The sequence below is a fragment of the Ascaphus truei genome, chromosome 3 (genome assembly GCF_040206685.1).
Source record: "Ascaphus truei isolate aAscTru1 chromosome 3, aAscTru1.hap1, whole genome shotgun sequence".
NCBI classification, from domain to species: Eukaryota; Metazoa; Chordata; class Amphibia; order Anura; family Ascaphidae; genus Ascaphus; species Ascaphus truei.
The window spans coordinates 418,888,697-418,908,139 of NC_134485.1; the positions used below are offsets into that span (position 1 = coordinate 418,888,697).

At 47.1% G+C, this 19,443-nt stretch overlaps 1 protein-coding gene across 4 annotated transcripts in view; it reads left to right on the forward strand.

Moving 5' to 3' along the window:
* PLEKHB1 (pleckstrin homology domain containing B1) overlaps positions 1-19,443 on the forward strand; it is a 92,820-nt gene that overhangs the window by 65,097 nt on the left and 8,280 nt on the right. For all 4 annotated transcript variants that reach the window (XM_075592732.1, XM_075592733.1, XM_075592734.1 and 1 more), the window contains exon 6: positions 18,473-18,572. In XM_075592732.1, the coding sequence (XP_075448847.1) occupies positions 18,473-18,572 (100 nt within the window). The remainder of the gene's footprint in view (positions 1-18,472; positions 18,573-19,443) is intronic.

Consider the following 19,443-nt stretch of genomic DNA (forward strand, 5'->3'; position numbering starts at 1 on the left):
ACTGTATACAACTTGTATTCCCTCCCCCAACCCCTCCCCAAATTTGTCCTGGCAGTCGCCGACTGCGCATGCGCGAAGAGCGCTTGCCAACTGCGTATGCGCGATCAGCGTTTGCCGGTCACCCATGCACATGTGCGATCGGAGCTTGACGGTCGTCATGCGCTGATTGCTCACAAGCAGCAGGCAAGTGCCAATTCGCGCATGCGCACGAGCAGCCGGCAAGTGGTCAACGCAATACATTTTGCCCAGCAATTTTGCCTATACCTAGCTACGCCGCTGTGGGTCAGTATATTCCATTGTATGCCCGAAAACAATAATAGAAAATACAAATCTGAAATGTTCTGAATCAAAAAAATGCAAAAAGTTGGCTACCTTTTGTGCAAAAGCTTTTTTTAACGTTGCAATTTTCTTGTTATATGAGGAAAAGAACACACAAACAGTGCACCGGGGGTCAGTAAAATATGTATACATTTATTGCAAGGTTACTGCATGAAGTCCAAACAAGGACCTAAAAACCGCGGTATAACGACCGATTATGATAAAATATATAAAACACGGGTAGTAAATAAATGAGTGATTGATAATAAAAAAAATAAAATAAAAAAAGAACTAGTTACTAAACCGTAACCAACCAGTGGTAATACGAACTATAAAAATCAGAACGCATAAGCCACTGACACCACAGACAAAGCACAAAAAACTTAAGTAACTAAACAATGCATGTAGCAAACAAAAACCACAAAGGGGTGTGTGTGCTAACCAGTATAGTCAGAGCGGAGCTGCCATAGGATGTGATAAGTCCAGACTGCGCACTCCAACAGCTGATGTCCCATTCGCCCGAACTTCCTGATTGCACTGCATTCTGTGAGAGACACAGAAAGTGTGAGCGAGACACTGAGAGTGAGCGAGAGTGAGGGTGTGGGTGAGACAAGGTTGAGACACAGGGAGGGTGGGTGGGACACATAGAGGTTAAGTGCTTGGGTGGGTGAGACACAGGGACGGGTGGGTGGGTGAGACACAGGGACGGGTGGGTGGGTGAGACACAGGGACGGGTGGGTGGGTGAGACACAGGGACGGGTGGGTGGGTGAGACACAGGGACGGTGGGTGGGTGAGAAACGGACGGTGGGTGAGACAGGGACACTGGGTGGGTAGCAGGGTGGCCATGTGAGTCGGGGGGGACTATCGGCGGCATAGGGGGGGGACCGTCGGCGGCAGAGGGGGAGCGTCAGCAGCGGGGGGGACCGTCGGCGGCAGAGGGGGACCGTCGGCAGCAGAGGCGGACCGTCGGCGGCAGGGGGGGACCATCGGTGGCAGGGGGGGACTGCCTTTTAATTCTTGTGCCATTTGCTGGGCACTTATGCTATTTACTTGGTAGCCAAAAGCTCGTACCTCCGCGACCATTCTGCCATGTGTCTTTCTGGTCAACTAGCAGAGAACAATGTCGACACTGGAGGTCAAGTGGATTGTTTCCCTCGTCAGCAAGGCTGCAGGCAGAGGGCTGCAGCATTTGATTCATGGTGATTGGCCATAGCAGCGGACACATTTTACGATCAGTCCCAATTTTTTCAAATTATTTTGTCCACACAGGTGTCAAACATCCTGGTTTACCGGTCAATAAAATAACATGTAAACACTTCTTATTTATGTTGCCATCCAATAGTCCTTTCACAGCAGCAAAACCAACAGAGTGCATAATCACTGGTGGTTATTCTCCGAGGCAGAGGCAGAGGAAGGCAGTTCTTTGTTCTGATGTAGAGTTGCTTTTGCAAGCGGCTGTTCCAGGAGAGGGGAATGTGTTTGGCAGTGTCAGGAATTCCATTCTCTCTGAACAGCTCCCAAACTGTACAGCGTCTGCCAAATTTGAAGCCATTATTCAAACGTGTTCCATGTACATTTTCACTGTAGTAGCTGCTTTAATGTTGATGATTTTAAATGGAGTCCAATCCCCTGCTGCAAAACTGATGTAGAAAAGAACACCACATATTACCAACAAAACAAATCCCATGAAGTTCACATGTCCTCTGCTAGGAGGCCCTTCTGGTCTGAATACATGGAAAGGCCTTATTTAAAATGCTGTGAAACATTTTGGGCCTCATGCAGAGAGCAGCGCTATTTCAAATCTCGCCATTTTTTGGGGAAATTCGCGCAGAAAACTGCCGAAAATGGCGAGTTACGGAAAACGCGCCATTTTTTTTTTCGTTTTCAAAATCTCGCCGCGCGGCTGGCGAGAACCTACATCTCGCCAGTTTTAAAAATATCCTAATGCAGAGAGCTGCGAACGGCATCTAGCGGCTGTTCACGCCTAGAAAATGGCGCGATTTGCTAGTATTTGCCTCGCCAAGAAAAGTTGGCAATTACATGGAGCTCGCCGCCTATAGGAAAGGGAAAAAAAAATGCGCAATTTTTTTTTAACACATTTCTGCAGCGCGCATCTCTCCAATTCTAACTCGCCACACGCATTAATGCCAAACATTGCAGAATTCACACATTTCTGCATATGGAGAATAAAACGCTCCAAAAAAGCTACTTTTTTTAAAACTCTCCAATTTTAAAATTCGCTGCTCTCTGCATGAGGCCCTTTGTCCCATTCATTTGACTGTCGTGGAACCCTTTTCCAGCACTAGGAAGTGATTTCACACCATATTGGATAGGGACCAAAGCAATCTGAAATATGGGGTCTCAGTAGAACAAGGTGGTGGCAGGTGGTTGAGAGGCAGTGGATGTTTGCCAGTGTCTCGCAGCTGTGTTGCTTCTGTTTGGTGACAGTGTCCAGTTCTACAGGCTCCTGGTCTATAATAACGGTAGGGCCCATCGCTAAAGTGTTTTTTCCTTTTTAATCCTTGAACATTAGGGGCCTGTGTCTGGGTCAATAGCTGTTCTAGTTTTTAGGAGTCTCTTAGTTTGTTTTTGTGTTGCGCTGTGACAGTATATAGGGACTACACTGGAAAATCTGGACAATAATGCATATAAATCATAAAAGGGCTCTATAAATGTCTTATAAAATCCTAATAAAATCTTCTTATAGTGCATCAGTTTTATAAAATGAATACTTCTTTCATGCAGCTCGTAGAGTCTGGAGCTTCATTTCCTGTATGGGTTCCAGCTTGCGTTGGACCCTCGTTACATCAACAGATCTCTGAACGTCTGCTTGTCAATCGCACACTCCAACGCGTTTCAAGTTTGGCGTTTATTAAATCTTTATTCACGTGTATGTTGCAGATATACATACATGTTGTGTTTTTGTTTTGTTTTTTAAATAGTTTCACTCTGAAATCGAAAGAGTTAACACCCAAGTTAGTTGTAAGGTATTTTTATTGGCCAGCTCATTGGTGATTTATAACTAAAGGAGACTATTTTATAGATATATCAGAGGACTTATTGCAATGCTCCCTGATGGACCCTGAATAGAGCAAAAGGTATTTGAGATTTTGACCGACAGGCAGATATTCAGAGATGTGATGTAAAAAATGTGGGTACACCAGCTGGAACGCATGACCGGTCTGGCCACATCCAGAAAGTGACGGTTCGGAACCTACTGTCCACGTACTGATGTCAGATGCTTAGTTCAGTGATTTATACCAAGACTACTCTAACCAGTATACTGCTTTCATCTATGCAAGTTGGAATTTGTGTCTATTGCGGTGAAATTCCTATCCTTCTAATTTTGGCTTTCTTTTGCACTGTCCCTTCTACATAAAAAGAAGGTGCAATTTTGGCACCGTAATGAAAACGTGAGCATTGTGTAGTTAATGCTGTCCAATTTCTATTCCTTTTACAAATCTTTGTTCCAGTTGTACCAGTGTCAAATGTCATCTTGATACCTGTACAAAGTTAAAACGCTTATTATACATACTGTACCTTGCGTAAAATATATTGGAGACTTCTGTGTGGCTACCAGGTCTCCTATCCCACTGGAGGATATTTGTTTTTGGAGCGGTGACATTGCGTGCTGTACTGTACTTGGGATCCCTTTATTGATTTGTATTGGGTTTTGCTACCTCTTAATGGATAGACCAGGGGCGAGCAAAGTTTTTTTTTTTTTTTGCTGCCCCCCCCCTCTGTGCCAGCTCCATAGCTCGAGCCCCCCTCCCCCCAGTGACCTGGCGTCAAATGACGCCGAGAGCCACGTGACGTCACGTGACCCAGCAGCATCATTTGACGCGCGTTGCCATGACTGTGTCATGTCACATGACCCCGCGGCATCATTTGTTGCTGCGTTGTCATGGCGACGTGACCAGAAACCGGCTGAATCCCGGTGAGTTGCGTGGCACCCCGGCATTTAATTTAAATGCCTCGGGGAAGAGCATGGGGCCACCGCAACTGCCCGCGCCCCCCCAGAAAAATCCCGCACCCCCCAGTTTGCGCACCGCTGGGATAGACCTTGGTATACTGACTCTTTAATTTTTCTGAGCCATGCTGTTCTTCAATAGATACCCAGACTGTGTTACTGTATATTCCGGTCAGAAAGTGGTGGACGGCCATTGGATGCACGAACTCCGCTACTTAAGATGTCCTCTTGGATTGGGAATTTGTGACTGTATATCCCTGTTAACTAGACTCATAGACACTATTCCTTTTGCTTATATGTGTATGTATTTTCATACTTTGCACTATAGGGTCTCTCCGTCCTATCCTTGACACCTTGTTGCCTTTCAATTCTTCTGTTGATATTTGTTTCTTTCACTTAAGTCTTTTCTTCTATATTTCTTCATACTCTGGTTAATTTGTTCTTCACTTACTGTCATCCTCATAATCTTTACTCTGAGTTTCAACGTTTGATTCCTTTAAAAATAAGGAGAGCGAGAGACAGAGGGCTGATTGCTAAAATAGTGGAGTTTCCTCTGGTTCGGATAGCTGTGCCCAGTTTCCATAGCTACGCCGGTCTTTTGTATTTATATGTGGAAGCCATTACAGTGTTTCCAGACACCCCTGAGGAATATTGGTTGGTACTCTGACGTAAAATGCATAGTATGTTTTATACTCCCATAAATAACTGTGACAGAGCCTTTTTTTCCCCAGTTTAAAAAGGCAGCACATCAAAAGCCTGTCTGTAGCAGAGTCCAGCAAGGAGCTGGTTAATGCCAGCTAGAGTCAATTAACCAGTCCCCCCCTGGCTCATCAAGCAGGGTGAAAGGTGTGCTGCACAGGGTTCTCTTGAGCACAGAGGGCATATGCTGCCAGCTAGATCCCGTGGAACCACACCCTCTATTCCAGGGCACAGAGGTCACTGCAACCCGCCAGGGGGTGCACCCCAGACAGGAGACTGATCTAAATAACTCCCTATTTACAGGTACCTCTTTGGTCTTTGTGGTCAGAGGCTGGTAAGAGGCCTATCCTCACATCCTGCAGATAGGGACTGGGAATGTGAGTCAGCCCTTACAAAGGGATAGGATGTTTTGTTTATTTTGTGTGCTGCCTTAAAGCTGTGTGTTTTTTTTTTTTTTTTTTTAAATATATACGGACTAAATGAAAGCCAATGTTTATATCCCCCTAATCCGTCTCCCTGGTTATACCTCTGCACTCGTCTCCTACAATAACTTATTTTATATTCGTTTGCTTTACCTAGTGCAGGGGTGCGTAAAGGTTTGACCCTACGCCCACCTGCCGGTACGCCTGCTCCCCCTCCTGCTCGGCTGTGACGTCACATGACCCCGCGGCATCATTTAACGATGTGTTACCATGGCGACGTGCCGCCGAAGACAAGCTGCAGAGGCCTACTAGCCACTGTCTTGTTTTCCGTGACCTTGGCATTGCCTTCTCTTCTGGATTACATACTCTATCTCAGGCGTGCGCAACCATTCTCTCCAGCATCGACGGCATCATTTGACGTCACCTTGTCACTTGGCGCATTGCCATTTGACCCCGCCGCGCTGTCATGGGGACACTTCGCCAGAAGCCAGCTGAGAGCAGGTAACAGGGACTTATAGGCCTAGTGCGCTCCCCTGGGATTTAATTTAAAGGTGGTGGGGAAGAGCACAGGGCCTCTAAGCGCTGCCCCCCCCCCCCCCCCCCCCCAGAAAATCTCTTGTGCCCCAGTTTGCGTACCCCTGCTCTATCTGGCAGCTTTGCTGGTCCTTGAAGACTCCACAGTCACCTAAAGGAAATCTGGAGATTATACACGGTGTCTCTTCGGGATTGCCAATTTAAGACTGCTAGCTCGAAGAGTGCTAATCCTCCCCCCTCTGCCTCAGAGCGCCTTGCGCTGGCTTCCTGGATGTTCCCTGCATTTTCACAGGCTGGAAAAATTAACCCTGGTTAAAAGGAAAAATGCAGAATCCTAAATCCAGAGTGACTGCTCTGCGAACATCCATAAAGTAACAATCTTGCAGTATTAGTAGGGTGACCAGATGTCCCGGTTTAGCCGGGACAGTCCCGTTTTTTTTTAAGGTCTGTCCCGGTTTTTTAAGGTCTGTCCCGACTGCTTGACTTACTTTAAAATGTCCTGGTTCTTTGTGGCTGTCCCGGCTTTGACCAGAGAAGGTGGGGGCAGCAGAGTGCAAGAATGCAGGGAGGAGAGCAGAGGCCGGTCTGACTGCTGATGCAGAGGGTGGGGGCGGGGTTACAGGCAGAGGGTGGGGGCAGGGTTAGAGGCAGAGGGTGGGGGCGGGGTTACAGGCAGAGGGTGGGGGCGGGGTTAGTGACAGCGGAGCCTCAGCAGTGAGAGCCGGAAGTGAGGTGGCTTCCCCCCCCCCAACCAAGATGGCTTCCTTCACCAACCAAGCTCCACAGTGAAAGGTAGGACCCCTCCCCCCCTGCAGCTGCTCCTCAGCGCTGGTGTCAGTGTCTCAGTGCAGGGTCAGTGTCTCAGTGTCTCAGTGTCTCAGTACAGGGTCAGTGTGTCAGTGTCTCAGTGCAGGGTCAGTGTCTCAGTGCAGGGTCAGAGGGTCAGTGTCTCAGTTCAGGGTCAGTGTGTGTCTGCAGGGTCAGTGTCAGTGTGTGTCTTGCCAGGGTCAGAGTGTGTCTCGGCAGGGTCAGGGTCTGTGTCACTGTCTGTGCAGGGTCTGGGTCAGTGGCTGTGCAAGTCTGTCTGTGCAGGTCAGTGGCTGTGTGACTGTCTGCACAGGTCAGTGTCTGTGTGTCTGTGCAGGTCAGAGAGAGAATGGGAGGTAGAAAGAATGGAGGAGGGTGGAGAGAGAATGGACGGGGGAGAGAGAGAATAGAGGAGGGGATTGAGACAGAATAGAGGAAGGGATTGAGAGAGAGAAAATGGAGGAGCGGAGGAAGAGAGAATGGGGGGATGGGGAGGGAATGGAGACGGAAGGGAGAGAGAATTGGGGGAGGAAGGGAGTGAAACTGGGGGTGAGGGAAGGGAGAGATACTGGTGGGGGTGAGAGAAAATGGGGGGGAGGGATAGTGGGAATGGGGGAGAAGGTAGAGAGAGAATGGGAAGAGGCAGAATAAATAATACAGCATCAATGGTGTCACTATTAGATAAATATCATAATATTCATTTTTTTTAATAATGTAATTTGTTGTATTAATAATTTTTATGTGTCCCGGTTTTTCATTTTCAAAATCTGGTCACCCCAAGTATTACAAAATATTTTATTAGCACCTTACTTGTAAAGTGAAATTTTTTTAACTTCCTATCCCTGTTGGGTTGTTAGAATATGTAATCATTAACACCTTTGCTGCCAGAGTGTTCTGCAAGCAACAGGATTAAATACATTTATTTGCACTGCTACAGCACTCACGTCCCCCACTTTTCTGTTAAGCAAATTTACCATAAATTCCCGGACGCAATGTTGAATTTGTTTATCAGATCAGGCGCCAGCGAGGCAGTGCATTACATATACTGTATCTGCTGTGTGATGCAATTTCTCCTAGTGGATGGATTAGTATTGATGCTAAACCCTTGAGCCGAGAAAGTCAATATCACCGGAAGAGAGTGAATGAGACGGGCTGCCCCCTGCAGGAGGAAATTGATTTGAATCTCAAGGGGTGATCTTTGAGGACAAAGTTTTGACATCAGTCTGGTGGCTAGGAAGAGAGGGTTAACCCCTAAAGAGCCTGTGGGGCCCATTCAAGTTTTCAGCTCGGCTTCCCCTCCCCCCCCCCGTCACCCCTTGGCTATGACTAAGGCTGCATCCATGGTGACCGGCCGCTCGCGTCCGTGCGCGTGACGGCACCCGCGTTTTAGCGGGAGTGTTTGTGGCCAGGCTAGACGCGATGGGGAGGCGCCAGGCTAGGCATGATGGGGAGGCGTGGCGGGTGGCCGTGACGTCTCGGAGCTGGTTCGCCCTCATTGAACGAACCGCTCACGTGACCTGGCCGTCGTGCCGTGGAATAAAATATTTTACGGATCCCTCGCGCGCGCGTGCCTCCGCGCCGTCTCCCGGACATGGCCACAGCCTAAGGGCCATTGTAGCGTTGCTAAGCCGTGATGCATCCTGTGGTCCTTGAATGAGCTGTAAGGTGCATTGTGGCTTAGCACTGCTTAGTAAATATAGCCCTTAGTGTGTTCCACATTCACACCCTCCCAACTGCACCATTGTAGTTTATCACTAGGTACGGGATATATAAAGCTTGTGCATCTGTCAGGAATATACAGAGAAAGTTGGGGACAGGACAAATATACGAAGCAGCCGCTCCGTCCCCTTCGGCGCATGGGGGGGGGGTTGGAGGGAGAAGGGTTTATAAGGAGGGCTGGGGGGGATTCAAGGAGGTATGGGCTGGAGGGGGAGGATACAAGGAGCTATGGGCCCTGAGGGGGATATAAGGTATGGGCCTGGGGGAGGATACAAGGAGTTATGGGCTGAGGGGGGGTCATATGAGGTATGGGCCTGGGGGGATACAAAGAGGTATGGGCCGGGGGGGAGGAGCATACAAGGAAGTATGGGCCGGGGGGGGGGGGGAGCATACAAGGAGGTATGGGCCGGGGGGGAGGAGCATACAAGGAGGTATGGGCCGGGGGGTGGGGGGAGAGGGGATACATGGAGGTATGGGCCTGGGGGGTAAAGGATACATGGAGGTATGGGCCTTGGGGGGTGGGGGGAGAGGGGATACATGGAAGTATGGGGCGGGGGGAGAGGGGATACATGGAGGTATGGGCCTGGGGGTGGGGGGAGAGGGGTACATGGAGGTATGGGGGTGGGGGGAGAGGGGATACATGGAGGTATGGGCCTTGGGGGGTGGGGGGAGAGGGGATACATGGAAGTATGGGGCGGGGGGAGAGGGGATACATGGAAGTATGGGCCTGGGGGCGGGGGGAGAGGGGATACATGGAGGAATGGGCCTGGGGGTGGGGGGAGAGGGGATACATGGAGGTATGGGGGTGGGGGGAGAGGGGATACATGGAGGTATGGGCCGGGGGGAGAGGGGATACATGGAGGTATGGGCCGGGGGGAGAGGGGATACATGGAGGTATGGGGGTGGGGGGAGAGGGGATGCATGGACGTATGGGGCGGGGGGAGAGGGGATACATGGAAGTATGGGCCTGGGGGTGGGGGGATACATGGAGGTATGGGCCGGGGGGAGAGGGGATACATGGAGGTATGGGCCGGGGGGAGAGGGGATACATGGAGGTATGGGCCTGGGGGGCGGGGGGAGGGGAGAAGGGGATACATGGAGGAATGGGCCTTGGGGGAGGGGAGAAGGGGATACATGGAGGAATGGGCCTTGGGGGCGGGGGGAGAAGGGGATACATGGAGGTATGGGCCGGGGGCGGGGGGGGGGAGAGGGGATACATGGAGGTATGGGCCTGGGGGGCGGGGGGGAGAAGGGGATACATGGAGGTATGGGCCGGGGGGGGGGAGAGGGGATACATGGAGGTCTGGGGGTGGGGGGAGAGGGGATACATGGAGGTATGGGCGTGGGGGCGGGGGGAGAAGGGGATACATGGAGGTATGGGCCTGGGGGAGAGGGGAGAGGGGATACATGGAGGTATGGGCCTTGGGGGTGGGGGGAGAGGGGATACATGGAGGTATGGGCCTTGGGGGCGGGGGGAGAGGGGATACATGGACGTATGGGGCGGGGGGAGAGGGGATACATGGAAATATGGGCCGGGGGGAGAGGGGATACATGGAGGTATGGCGGTGGGGGGAGAGGGGATACATGGAGGTATGGCGGTGGGGGGAGAGGGGATACATGGAGGTATGGGCCTGGGGGCAGGGGGATACATGGAGGTATGGGCCTTGGGGGCGGGGGGAGAGGGGATACATGCAGGTATGGGCCTTGGGGGCAGGGGGAGGGGAGAAGGGGATACATGGAGGTATGGGCCTTGGGGGCGAGGGGAGAAGGGGATACATGGAGGTATGGGCCTTGGGGGCGGGGGGAGGGGAGAAGGGGATACATGGAGGAATGGGCCTGGGGGGGAGGGTATAAAAAGAGGTATGGGCCAGAGGGGGGGGGAGGGAAGAAGGGGATACAAAGGGGAATGGGCCTTGGTGGGGGGAGGGGATAAGGGGATACAAGGAGGTATGGGTTTTGGGGGGGGGGGGGAGAAGGGGATACAAGGAGGCATGGGCCTTGGGGGGGGGGGAAGGGAGAAGGGGATACAAGGAGGTATGGGTCTTGGGAGTGGGTGGAGGGATACAAGGAGGTATGGGACTGGGGTGGGAGGGGAGAGAAAAGGATACAAGGAGGTATGGGCCTGCGGGGGAGGGGATATAAGGAGGTATGGGCCAGAGGGGGGGTGGGAAGAGGATACAAGGAAGTATGGGCCTTGGGGGGGGGGATAAGGGGGATACAATGAGGTATGGGCCTTGGGGGGGGGGGGGAGAGAAGGGGATACAAGGAGGTATGGGCCTTGTGGGGGTGGGGGTGGGGGGAGGATACAAGGAGGTATGGCCCTGGGGGGGGGGATACAAGGAGGTATAGGTGTGGGGGGGGGAATACAAGGAGGTATGGGCCTGGGGGGGGTATACAAGGAGGTATGGGCCTGGGGGGGGATACAAGGAGGTATGGGCCTGAGGTGGGAGGGGATACAAGGAGGTATAGGCGTGGGGGGAGGATACAAGGAGGTATGGGCCTGGGGGGGGGGATACAAGGAGGTATGGGCATGGGATGGGAGGGGGTACATGGATGTATGGAAGTGGATAGAGAAGAGTCTTCTCTGCCAGTGCTCAAAGTAGAATAAATTGCTTCTCCTTAGAAATGTTTAATAGCTGTGTAGCATGATCATCATTTCAATTGCACCATTTATTGTTGGAGGATCCAGGTAAGTATATAGAGTAAAACTGTAATAAGGTCAAATGTGCTCATAATTAGGGGTGTGGGTAACACATAGAAAAGGGATGTCAAGGGAACCTAAATAAACCAGGGACCCTGACCCCTATCTAAATAATAACTCCAACAACCCTTAGAGCTAGACCATATGAATAAAATACAGTGTCAAAGACAGGTTACTCACGACCCTTGTACATGCGGTCCTTCTGGTCCTGGCGTGCTCTCAGCCCAACATGTATGACAGTGGAGAATCACCCTAGATAGGGGGAAAGATGGCGAAGAAGAGAGGAGAACTCTCGAAAGCTTGTCCTATGACATAAATTGTTAGTCCAATAAAAAAGGTTTCACCTAATACTGAAGAACTCATTTATTCTGCACTATCGCAACTGGACTTTGCAAGCTACCCGCCTATCTGAAGAAGCTCCTCACCCCTACCACATGCAGCACTTATGATCTGAGACCTTACTCCAAAAGACTGTTCATGAACCAAGGTTCAACAAAGTATCCGGCCGCTCCTCCTCTTACCGTGCATCTCTCACCTGGAACAATCTACCGGAGACTCTCACAGCCGCCTCCTGTCTAAGTTCTTTCATAAGTAAGGCTGTCTCACATTTTAATCTGGTCTAACAGTTACATACGTCTGTAATATATATTATCTCTAACTGTGCATGCAATGTCTTGTATATAATGTATAACCCTGTTCACTTAATGTAAACATGTATTTGTAACCATGTATTTGCCATCATAACTCTGTGCCCAGGACAAACTGGAAAACGAGAGGTATCTCTCAATGTATTACTTCCTGGAAATGAAGGGTAAAGGAACAGGGCTCCCCGGATCTCTAAACAAACTCATTTATTGCCAACAAGATAACTTGACGTTTCGGCCACACTTGGCCTTTCTCAAAAAAAAAAAAAAAAGCTTTTGAGAAAGGCAAAGTGTGGCCGAAACATCAAGTTATCTTGTTGGCAATAAATTAGTTTGTTTAGAATTCCATGGAGCCCTGTTCCTTTACCCTTCATTATACTGTGGATTATCACGGAGAGTCCTGGAGCAGGAGCACCGGTATTTGTATCCTTTATTCATTTCTTTTACAGTGTGCAGCATTTTTCCTTTATTTACTTCCTGGTAAAACATTTTATAAATAAAGTATTAATAATAAAAAATTATTTTATATATAAAAAAAAAAATCAGGTTTTATAAATGCTTGAAGTATGATCATTTTTAAGTCTTTCATGGCTCTCCTACTTTTATTTTTTGCTGGATCTATACCCTTTGGAAAAGTAGTTGAAGAGCCCTGCTGTATGTAGGTGGGATGCACGGAGAAGCATCAGCAGGCGGTCCCACACCTCCACAATCCTTCCATAGCCACTGCATGGGGCAGCGGGGGGAGATCGGATTAAAGGGCCAACATGTAGCTTGCTCTGCTGCTTCCTGATCAAGCGGCCACATCGCTTGTAGACGGCAGCCACACACATTCTCATACTGTATGTGCAGCCACGTGCCACACGGATCATAGCCTATAACAATCAAGTGTTATTAATAGAAATCATTCTTCACGCTCCCGTCTTCGTCCTCCCACACAGTACTGCACTGCAGAACATGTTGGCAGCCTATTACTGCACTGTAATTAGCTAATGGTGACGGGGTTACGATGCATGGAAGCTACATTTGCAATTCTCAGCAGGTCTCAGTAACTGGATTATTAATCATCATCGGACGGGATTTTTGATCATTCCACTAGCAGAGAGGATTTGAAGAGAGGCGCCTCGCTTTTAACATACGGCTCCATTTGCAGTGTTCATGCCTACGACAAAGAGACAGGACATGCAGCATAAATAATGCAGACAAAAACCTGACAGCTGCGTGACGCCGGCTCTACGTTATTATCCCAGGCAATTACACTTCTGTGTTCTGACACTGCAAATTAAGGCACTTTCAGATCCCGGGCTGTGAAGATTTAATTATGCTTAAAAACAGCAATATAAGAAAATAAATGCCGAAGGTTATTTTTCCCCCACGTAAAAAAAAAAAAAGTAGAGACAGGTACGGCCGTTTCTCAAGGAATGCGTTTGCATTATACTGTCCTGTCCAACTCTCCCTTATCTGTATAGGAGACTTCCAAATAATGAACTGGGAAACAAAAAAGACACAGATTTTAATTGTGCCACCACGATTTCTTAATTAGGAAAAAGTTTCACATGCTTTCATTTTGAAAGACTCTCCCTCATTTTTGTAGCACAAATATGGTGTAAAATAGTTCTACAATTAGAGACAAATAGGTCTGCCCTGTTATTTACACTGGAAAAAAAAGAACTGTACAATTAGTTATCAGGCACGGTTTTACGGCTTTTGTTAAGCCACGGGCCTTTTAGGTCTTGATGCTATGCCTGGATTTAGGCATAGAACAACTATGCACCAGAGACACGTGGTGACAGCCTTCCCCTCACTCCCCACAGAGCCTCTCTGGCACAGGCAAACAGGTACATTCCTGTGCGGTCTCATCTAAACCCCCCGCAGAAGTCACAGCCCCCCCCCCCCTGCAGCTCCCCACAAATCATAGCCGGGGAGAGACAGGGAGTGCATCTGTGAACATCTCCCCCTCCCCCATGTGCACCATCTCCCATCAGCAAACACGGGGAGAGAGGAGCGCAGGATATGGGGAGGGGACCCTCCCAAGCCGCCTCCCTCCCCCTCCCAAGCCGCCTCCCGTCCGTAGCTCCAGACAGCGCCCCACCTCATTGGCTCACTGCCACCACGTGACGCGTCAGCGCTGCAAAACACCCGCTCCGGCAGCCCGACACGTCACAGCACGCAGTCAGCCCTGTCGGAAGGTGGCAGCGGGGACCAGCACACTTGAGGTAAGGGGGACGCGTTCGCGCGCGCCTCCGACCGCAGCGGGTGCCTCAGCTGAAAGTCCTGCGCTTGGAGCGAACGTCGGGAGCATTATTTCGGCGCATTGTTGTTGCGCTGGCACCAGGTGCATGAGAAGCTGAAGGAAAAGGTTTGGGATAGGAGCCACTGCAGCACCGGGACCCAGGGGAGCAGGATCCAGTTCTGGCCACAGTAGGTCAGAGGGAGCGTGCCCACGTGTGCATCAGAGCGCAGGATTCTGCGCACTTGTCATTTCTCTTCAATCTCTCAACACAAAACAATTTGTTTTGGGTCCGTCACAAGTCCATGCGCCGCGGGGAGTACACTCTCATTTTCTGGTACGTGGGAGCACAGAAAGTCAGGAAACCCGGCTCACTCAATTCAAAGGCACCGACTGCTATACTAGGTCTTTCTCGCATGCTTTTTCTAAATAAAATAATGGGTTTTCGGGACCACCAATGTGAATGTCCTAAAAATAAAAAATAATAAAAACCCTAGCTATAAATCGCGGCAGCCTTCTTTCGCTGGTTAGTGATTTGCTCGGGGAGAAAGCAGAATACATTGCACGTTCTGCGATAGTGGACTTTTGATTTCAGGCCTGTGTTAAAAGGAAGGCATAATAATCTGGCACCTAGGCGTACATACTTGTACCCCGTTCCCAGGCCCATACATCCATGTATGAAAGTGGAGAATCACCCTAGATAAGGGGAAAGATGGCGGCGCACAGCGTGCCAACAGGTGCCTCGTGCGTTCCGGAAGCAGGAAGTAAAGCGGACGCTGGGTGGCGATTTTCAGTGCAAAAAAACTTAAAACAATTCCACGAGTCCCTGAACTCATTCCATCCATCAATTAAACTCGAAATGGATTATTCGGCAAACCTAGTAAACTTTCTAGACACAACAGTAACACTGAAAGATGGCAAACTACACACCTCTGTATACAAGAAACCAACAGACAGGTGCAGTTACCTCCACAACTCCAGCTTCCATCCCACTCATACCAAACAAGGTATCATACACAGCCAGGCTATAAGATACCACCACATATGCTCTGACACTGAAGACAGAAACAGGCATCTCACAACCCTGACCGAAACGTTCAGACAGAAGGGATACAGACCAAAGACCATTGCCAAAACTATTACATCTGCACTAAAAGCCCCACGAGAACACCTGCTACAATACAGACAGAAAGAACCTACCACACGCATACCACTAGTGACCACATACAACCCTACGCTAGAGGGTATGCGAAAAATAATCAAGGATCTGCAACCCATGCTGGCAGAGGATGCGACATTAAAAGAAATCTTTCCCAAACCTCCCATTCTTGCATTCCGGCAACCACCAAACCTCAAACAGAAATTAGTCAGCAGAAAACTTCACAACGAACTTAAAGACACTGATAATGACACAAAACCGTGCAGCAACACACGCTGCAAACTCTGCAAACATATATGCCAAGATCCCACAGCCAGTCACAACCATGAAACACTCAATGTTAAAAGATCATACAGCTGCACATCCAGGAATATAGTGTATATGATTCAGTGCAACAAATGTGACCAAGGTTGCTACATTGGGGAAACCAGCCAAAAATTAGAAGGCAGAATGAATATGCACAGACACTCTATACTCCATCACGAAGAAGGAAGATACTGCTCACCTGTGGGACATCATTTCTCACAGCCAGATCATTCCATAAATGATTTAAAAATCAAAATCCTCAATGGAATGTTTAAAAGCACCCAAGAACGGAAAACATTTGAGCTCAGAATGATAAGACTCTCTGACACCAAAACCAAAGGACTTAATGCGGACATGGGTTTTCTCACACCCTATCAAAATTGTTTGTAATTATCCTGCTTGCCTCAATTCTTATCCACACTTTCTCTCTCCCCCCCCCCCCCCCCCACAGCATCCCTCCCCCTCCACACCTTTCCTTGTCACCCTCCCCTGGCTTCAAACACTTTTAACACTCTACCTTATCTACAGTACATATCTGTTATTTTTTCTCTCTACACTGTTTTAGCCATATATTCCTGTGTATATCCGTATTGCTTGACCTGAAGAAGAAAGGAGAACTCTCGAAAGCTTGTCCTATGACATAAATTATTAGTCCAATAAAAAAGGTATCACCTAATACTGAAGAACTCATTTATGCTGATATATATTTATATATATATATATATATATATAGGCAATACGATACTGATGAGACGAAATCAGAGGCAGCACTCCAATGGAAAGTAAAAAAAATATATTGTGAGTTATCAAGATACCATAACCGACGTTTTGGTCTGCAGACGGGACCTTTCTCAAGGTGATGCGCTTCATTTATATATATATATATGTATATATATATATATATATATATATATGTGGCACTGTGTGCTCATTTGCATGTCATTTCCCAGAATCCCTTGCTGCAGTGGAAGTGCTGGGTGATAATGGTGAAAGACAGGGTTGCAGACCTGTCTAAGACATGCAAATGAACATACAGGAATATTTACAGTTGCTATATGCTTTACTGTGGAGGGATTTTGTCACTTTTTTTTACCCAACATAACCTTAATAAGTGTATGTGTGTGTGTATATATATATATATATATATATATATATATATATATATATATATATATATATGTGTTCGACAAACCTATACATTTGCTCGCCCCGGGCGAGTGGATTTAACCCCCGGGCGAGTAAATATTGGCCCAAGCAGCACACGTTTGGTACAAGGTGGCGAGTAGATTTTTTTGTGTGGCGAGTAGATTTTTTGGTGATTTGTCAACCACTGTATATATATATCACTGTATGATTAAAAGCTCACTCCATAGCATCTCCCACTCTCAGGGGAACTTGCTTGCTTGCAGTATGAGTGTGACAAATCTATTACAGAGAGCTTTTCTTGGTAATGTACAGGTTAATAAAAGCTTCAGTCAGACTTAGAACTTTGCAACTAATATTGACAGATTTATTATAAATCATTCTTCCTGGCAATGCACAGATTATTAAGAATTTATATAAGTGTTAGGGACCCTTGAGATGTGGTCTGCCGTGTAGTGGCTCAGGGGCTTACAACAATTTAGCCAAAATGTTAAACTGAAAGACCATTTTATTTAATAGATATCTATGCATATATATTTAGACACTGTACCGTGTATGAGTTTCACTGGATGTGCACTGAGCTCTGTCTGTGTTTTATGTTATGTCTCTGGTTTTAAATATATATCGCCATGCTCAATAGCACTCCTCTGTGACACTTATATGCTTACTAATATGTTGTGGTTATTTTGGGGGTTCAATATGAGCTTGTAGGTGTCCTGTATGTATTATAATTCATTCACACACAACCTTGAATGCACTGGCAAATTGACCATGTTACGGTTGTTTAAGCACTGTCCGAATTGGTAACTATGGAATCTTTAAACATAAAGAAAAAATAATTAAAAATGCTTCTTATTTGAAAAGTTTCCAATTGTAAGAAGCACTTTGACCTTCCAAGGTAGTGTATACCTTTAAAAAAAAAAAATCAATATTGTATGTGACAAAGTTGAGACATTAGGGGGTCTGGCATAACAACATAACAGCATTTAGGATGAAGCCATTTTGTGTGAATATTTCAATCTGCCATCTTGTCTTGTCTCTGTGAGTCTAATTTCTGTGTTTCATTTCTGTATAAACAAATGTGTGAAGCCGAGAATGGAATTTTTTCGCTCCTAGCTAAATTTATTGACTCTTCCTCATCCAATCAGCTTCAAATTAAAAGAGTAAACAGGCTAAAAGTTATGAGAACCCATGAGATAAACTTAGATTCTCGCAGTGAAACTAGTTCACACACAAATGCCAGGTGACAGAATAGGCACATCCCATTTAACCCCAGAATGGTTTTTAGCTGACAGGTAGTTATACAATATTGTTATGTATTACAAAATGACATCGACTTTAATATTGTTATGTATTACAAAATGAGGTAATGTTTAGTGACGTGCAAGCCCCCCCCCATAAAGAGGTGGAGCTTTAGGATTTAGGGTATAAATATATGGCATACCATGTTTATTGGAAAAAAAATGGGTGTATATAGCGCTAAAAAATCTTGTGCAGTGACAATAATATTATAATATGATAGTGCACACAATAAAATATTAATATATAATAATAAACTTAGGCTGCCAGGTGACACCAACTCCAAGACAGGTTGGAAAAACAAGTTTATTATATACCATGTTTATTGTTTAGAGAGCTTTTGTTTTGAAGCTGTGTTATTCTGTTTTCAAAATAACCTCAGACTGTGTTTCTTATTTACGTTTTTCTCATATGTAAATAATGAATAAATATTTATTTTTAATGCACAAGAGGATAGTGCTGGTGGTGGTGGTAAGAAATGAATGGATTATGTGATAATAATACGTTATCATTTTGTCCCCAGGTGTACGTGTATGATCCATACAATGATAGTTACCAGCCTGTTCCTGTGGACGCTCACAATGCCGTGTACGTCAACCATGGATACGGCGGGCATGGCTACGGTATGAGCCATGAGATTGTTCATATGCTTTCTGGGCGCCAACCAACTCGCAGATTAAAAGAGGGTTACACTTTTCCTTTTTTTTTTAAATGTCCGTTTGTTTACATGGAGTTTGACGATCGGGGCAGTTGTTAAATGTCTTCCAGCATTTAATTCATCATTAGCAGGGAGGTAAATTCCAAGCACTTGAATATATCCAGACATGGAAAAAGTTTTATGATGAGTAAAAAAAAAAAAAAAAAGAGAGAGAGAGACACTGGGAGGAGGGAGTGAGAGACACACTGGGGGTAGGGAGAGAGAGACACTGGGGGGAGGGAGTGGTGGTGGTCTTTTAAAAATGTATTGGGGCGGTGGGGGTCTTTTAAAAATGATCTTGAACCAAGAAAAAGTTTCTTTTCTTTTTTTTTTTCCATGTGCTACGCTAAAAATATTTAAGGGGTTCCATTCTGTTTTACAAATTATAAAAGGGTTCCATGACTACATTTAATTGGGGATCACTGGTATAAAGCCTTAGTAAGACAATACCTTGAATACGGAGTACAGTTTTGGGCACCACACCATAAAAAAGACATTATGAAACTAGAAAAGGTACAGAGAAGAGCCACCAAATTAATAAAGGGGTTGGCAAATCTGACTTCTGAGGAGAAAAGCTAATTTAGATTTCTTTACATTAGAAAAGAGGCGTCTAAGTGGCTAAAAGATCTATAGACAAATATATTCGGGGACTATACAAGGAGCTTTCAATAGAACTATTCATCCCAAATACAGTACAAACGACACAGGTTCATCCCTTAAGGTTGGAGATTTCAGCAGCATCAAATGAAAGGGTTCTTTACGGTAAGGGCAGTTACAACGTGGAATTCATTACCCAG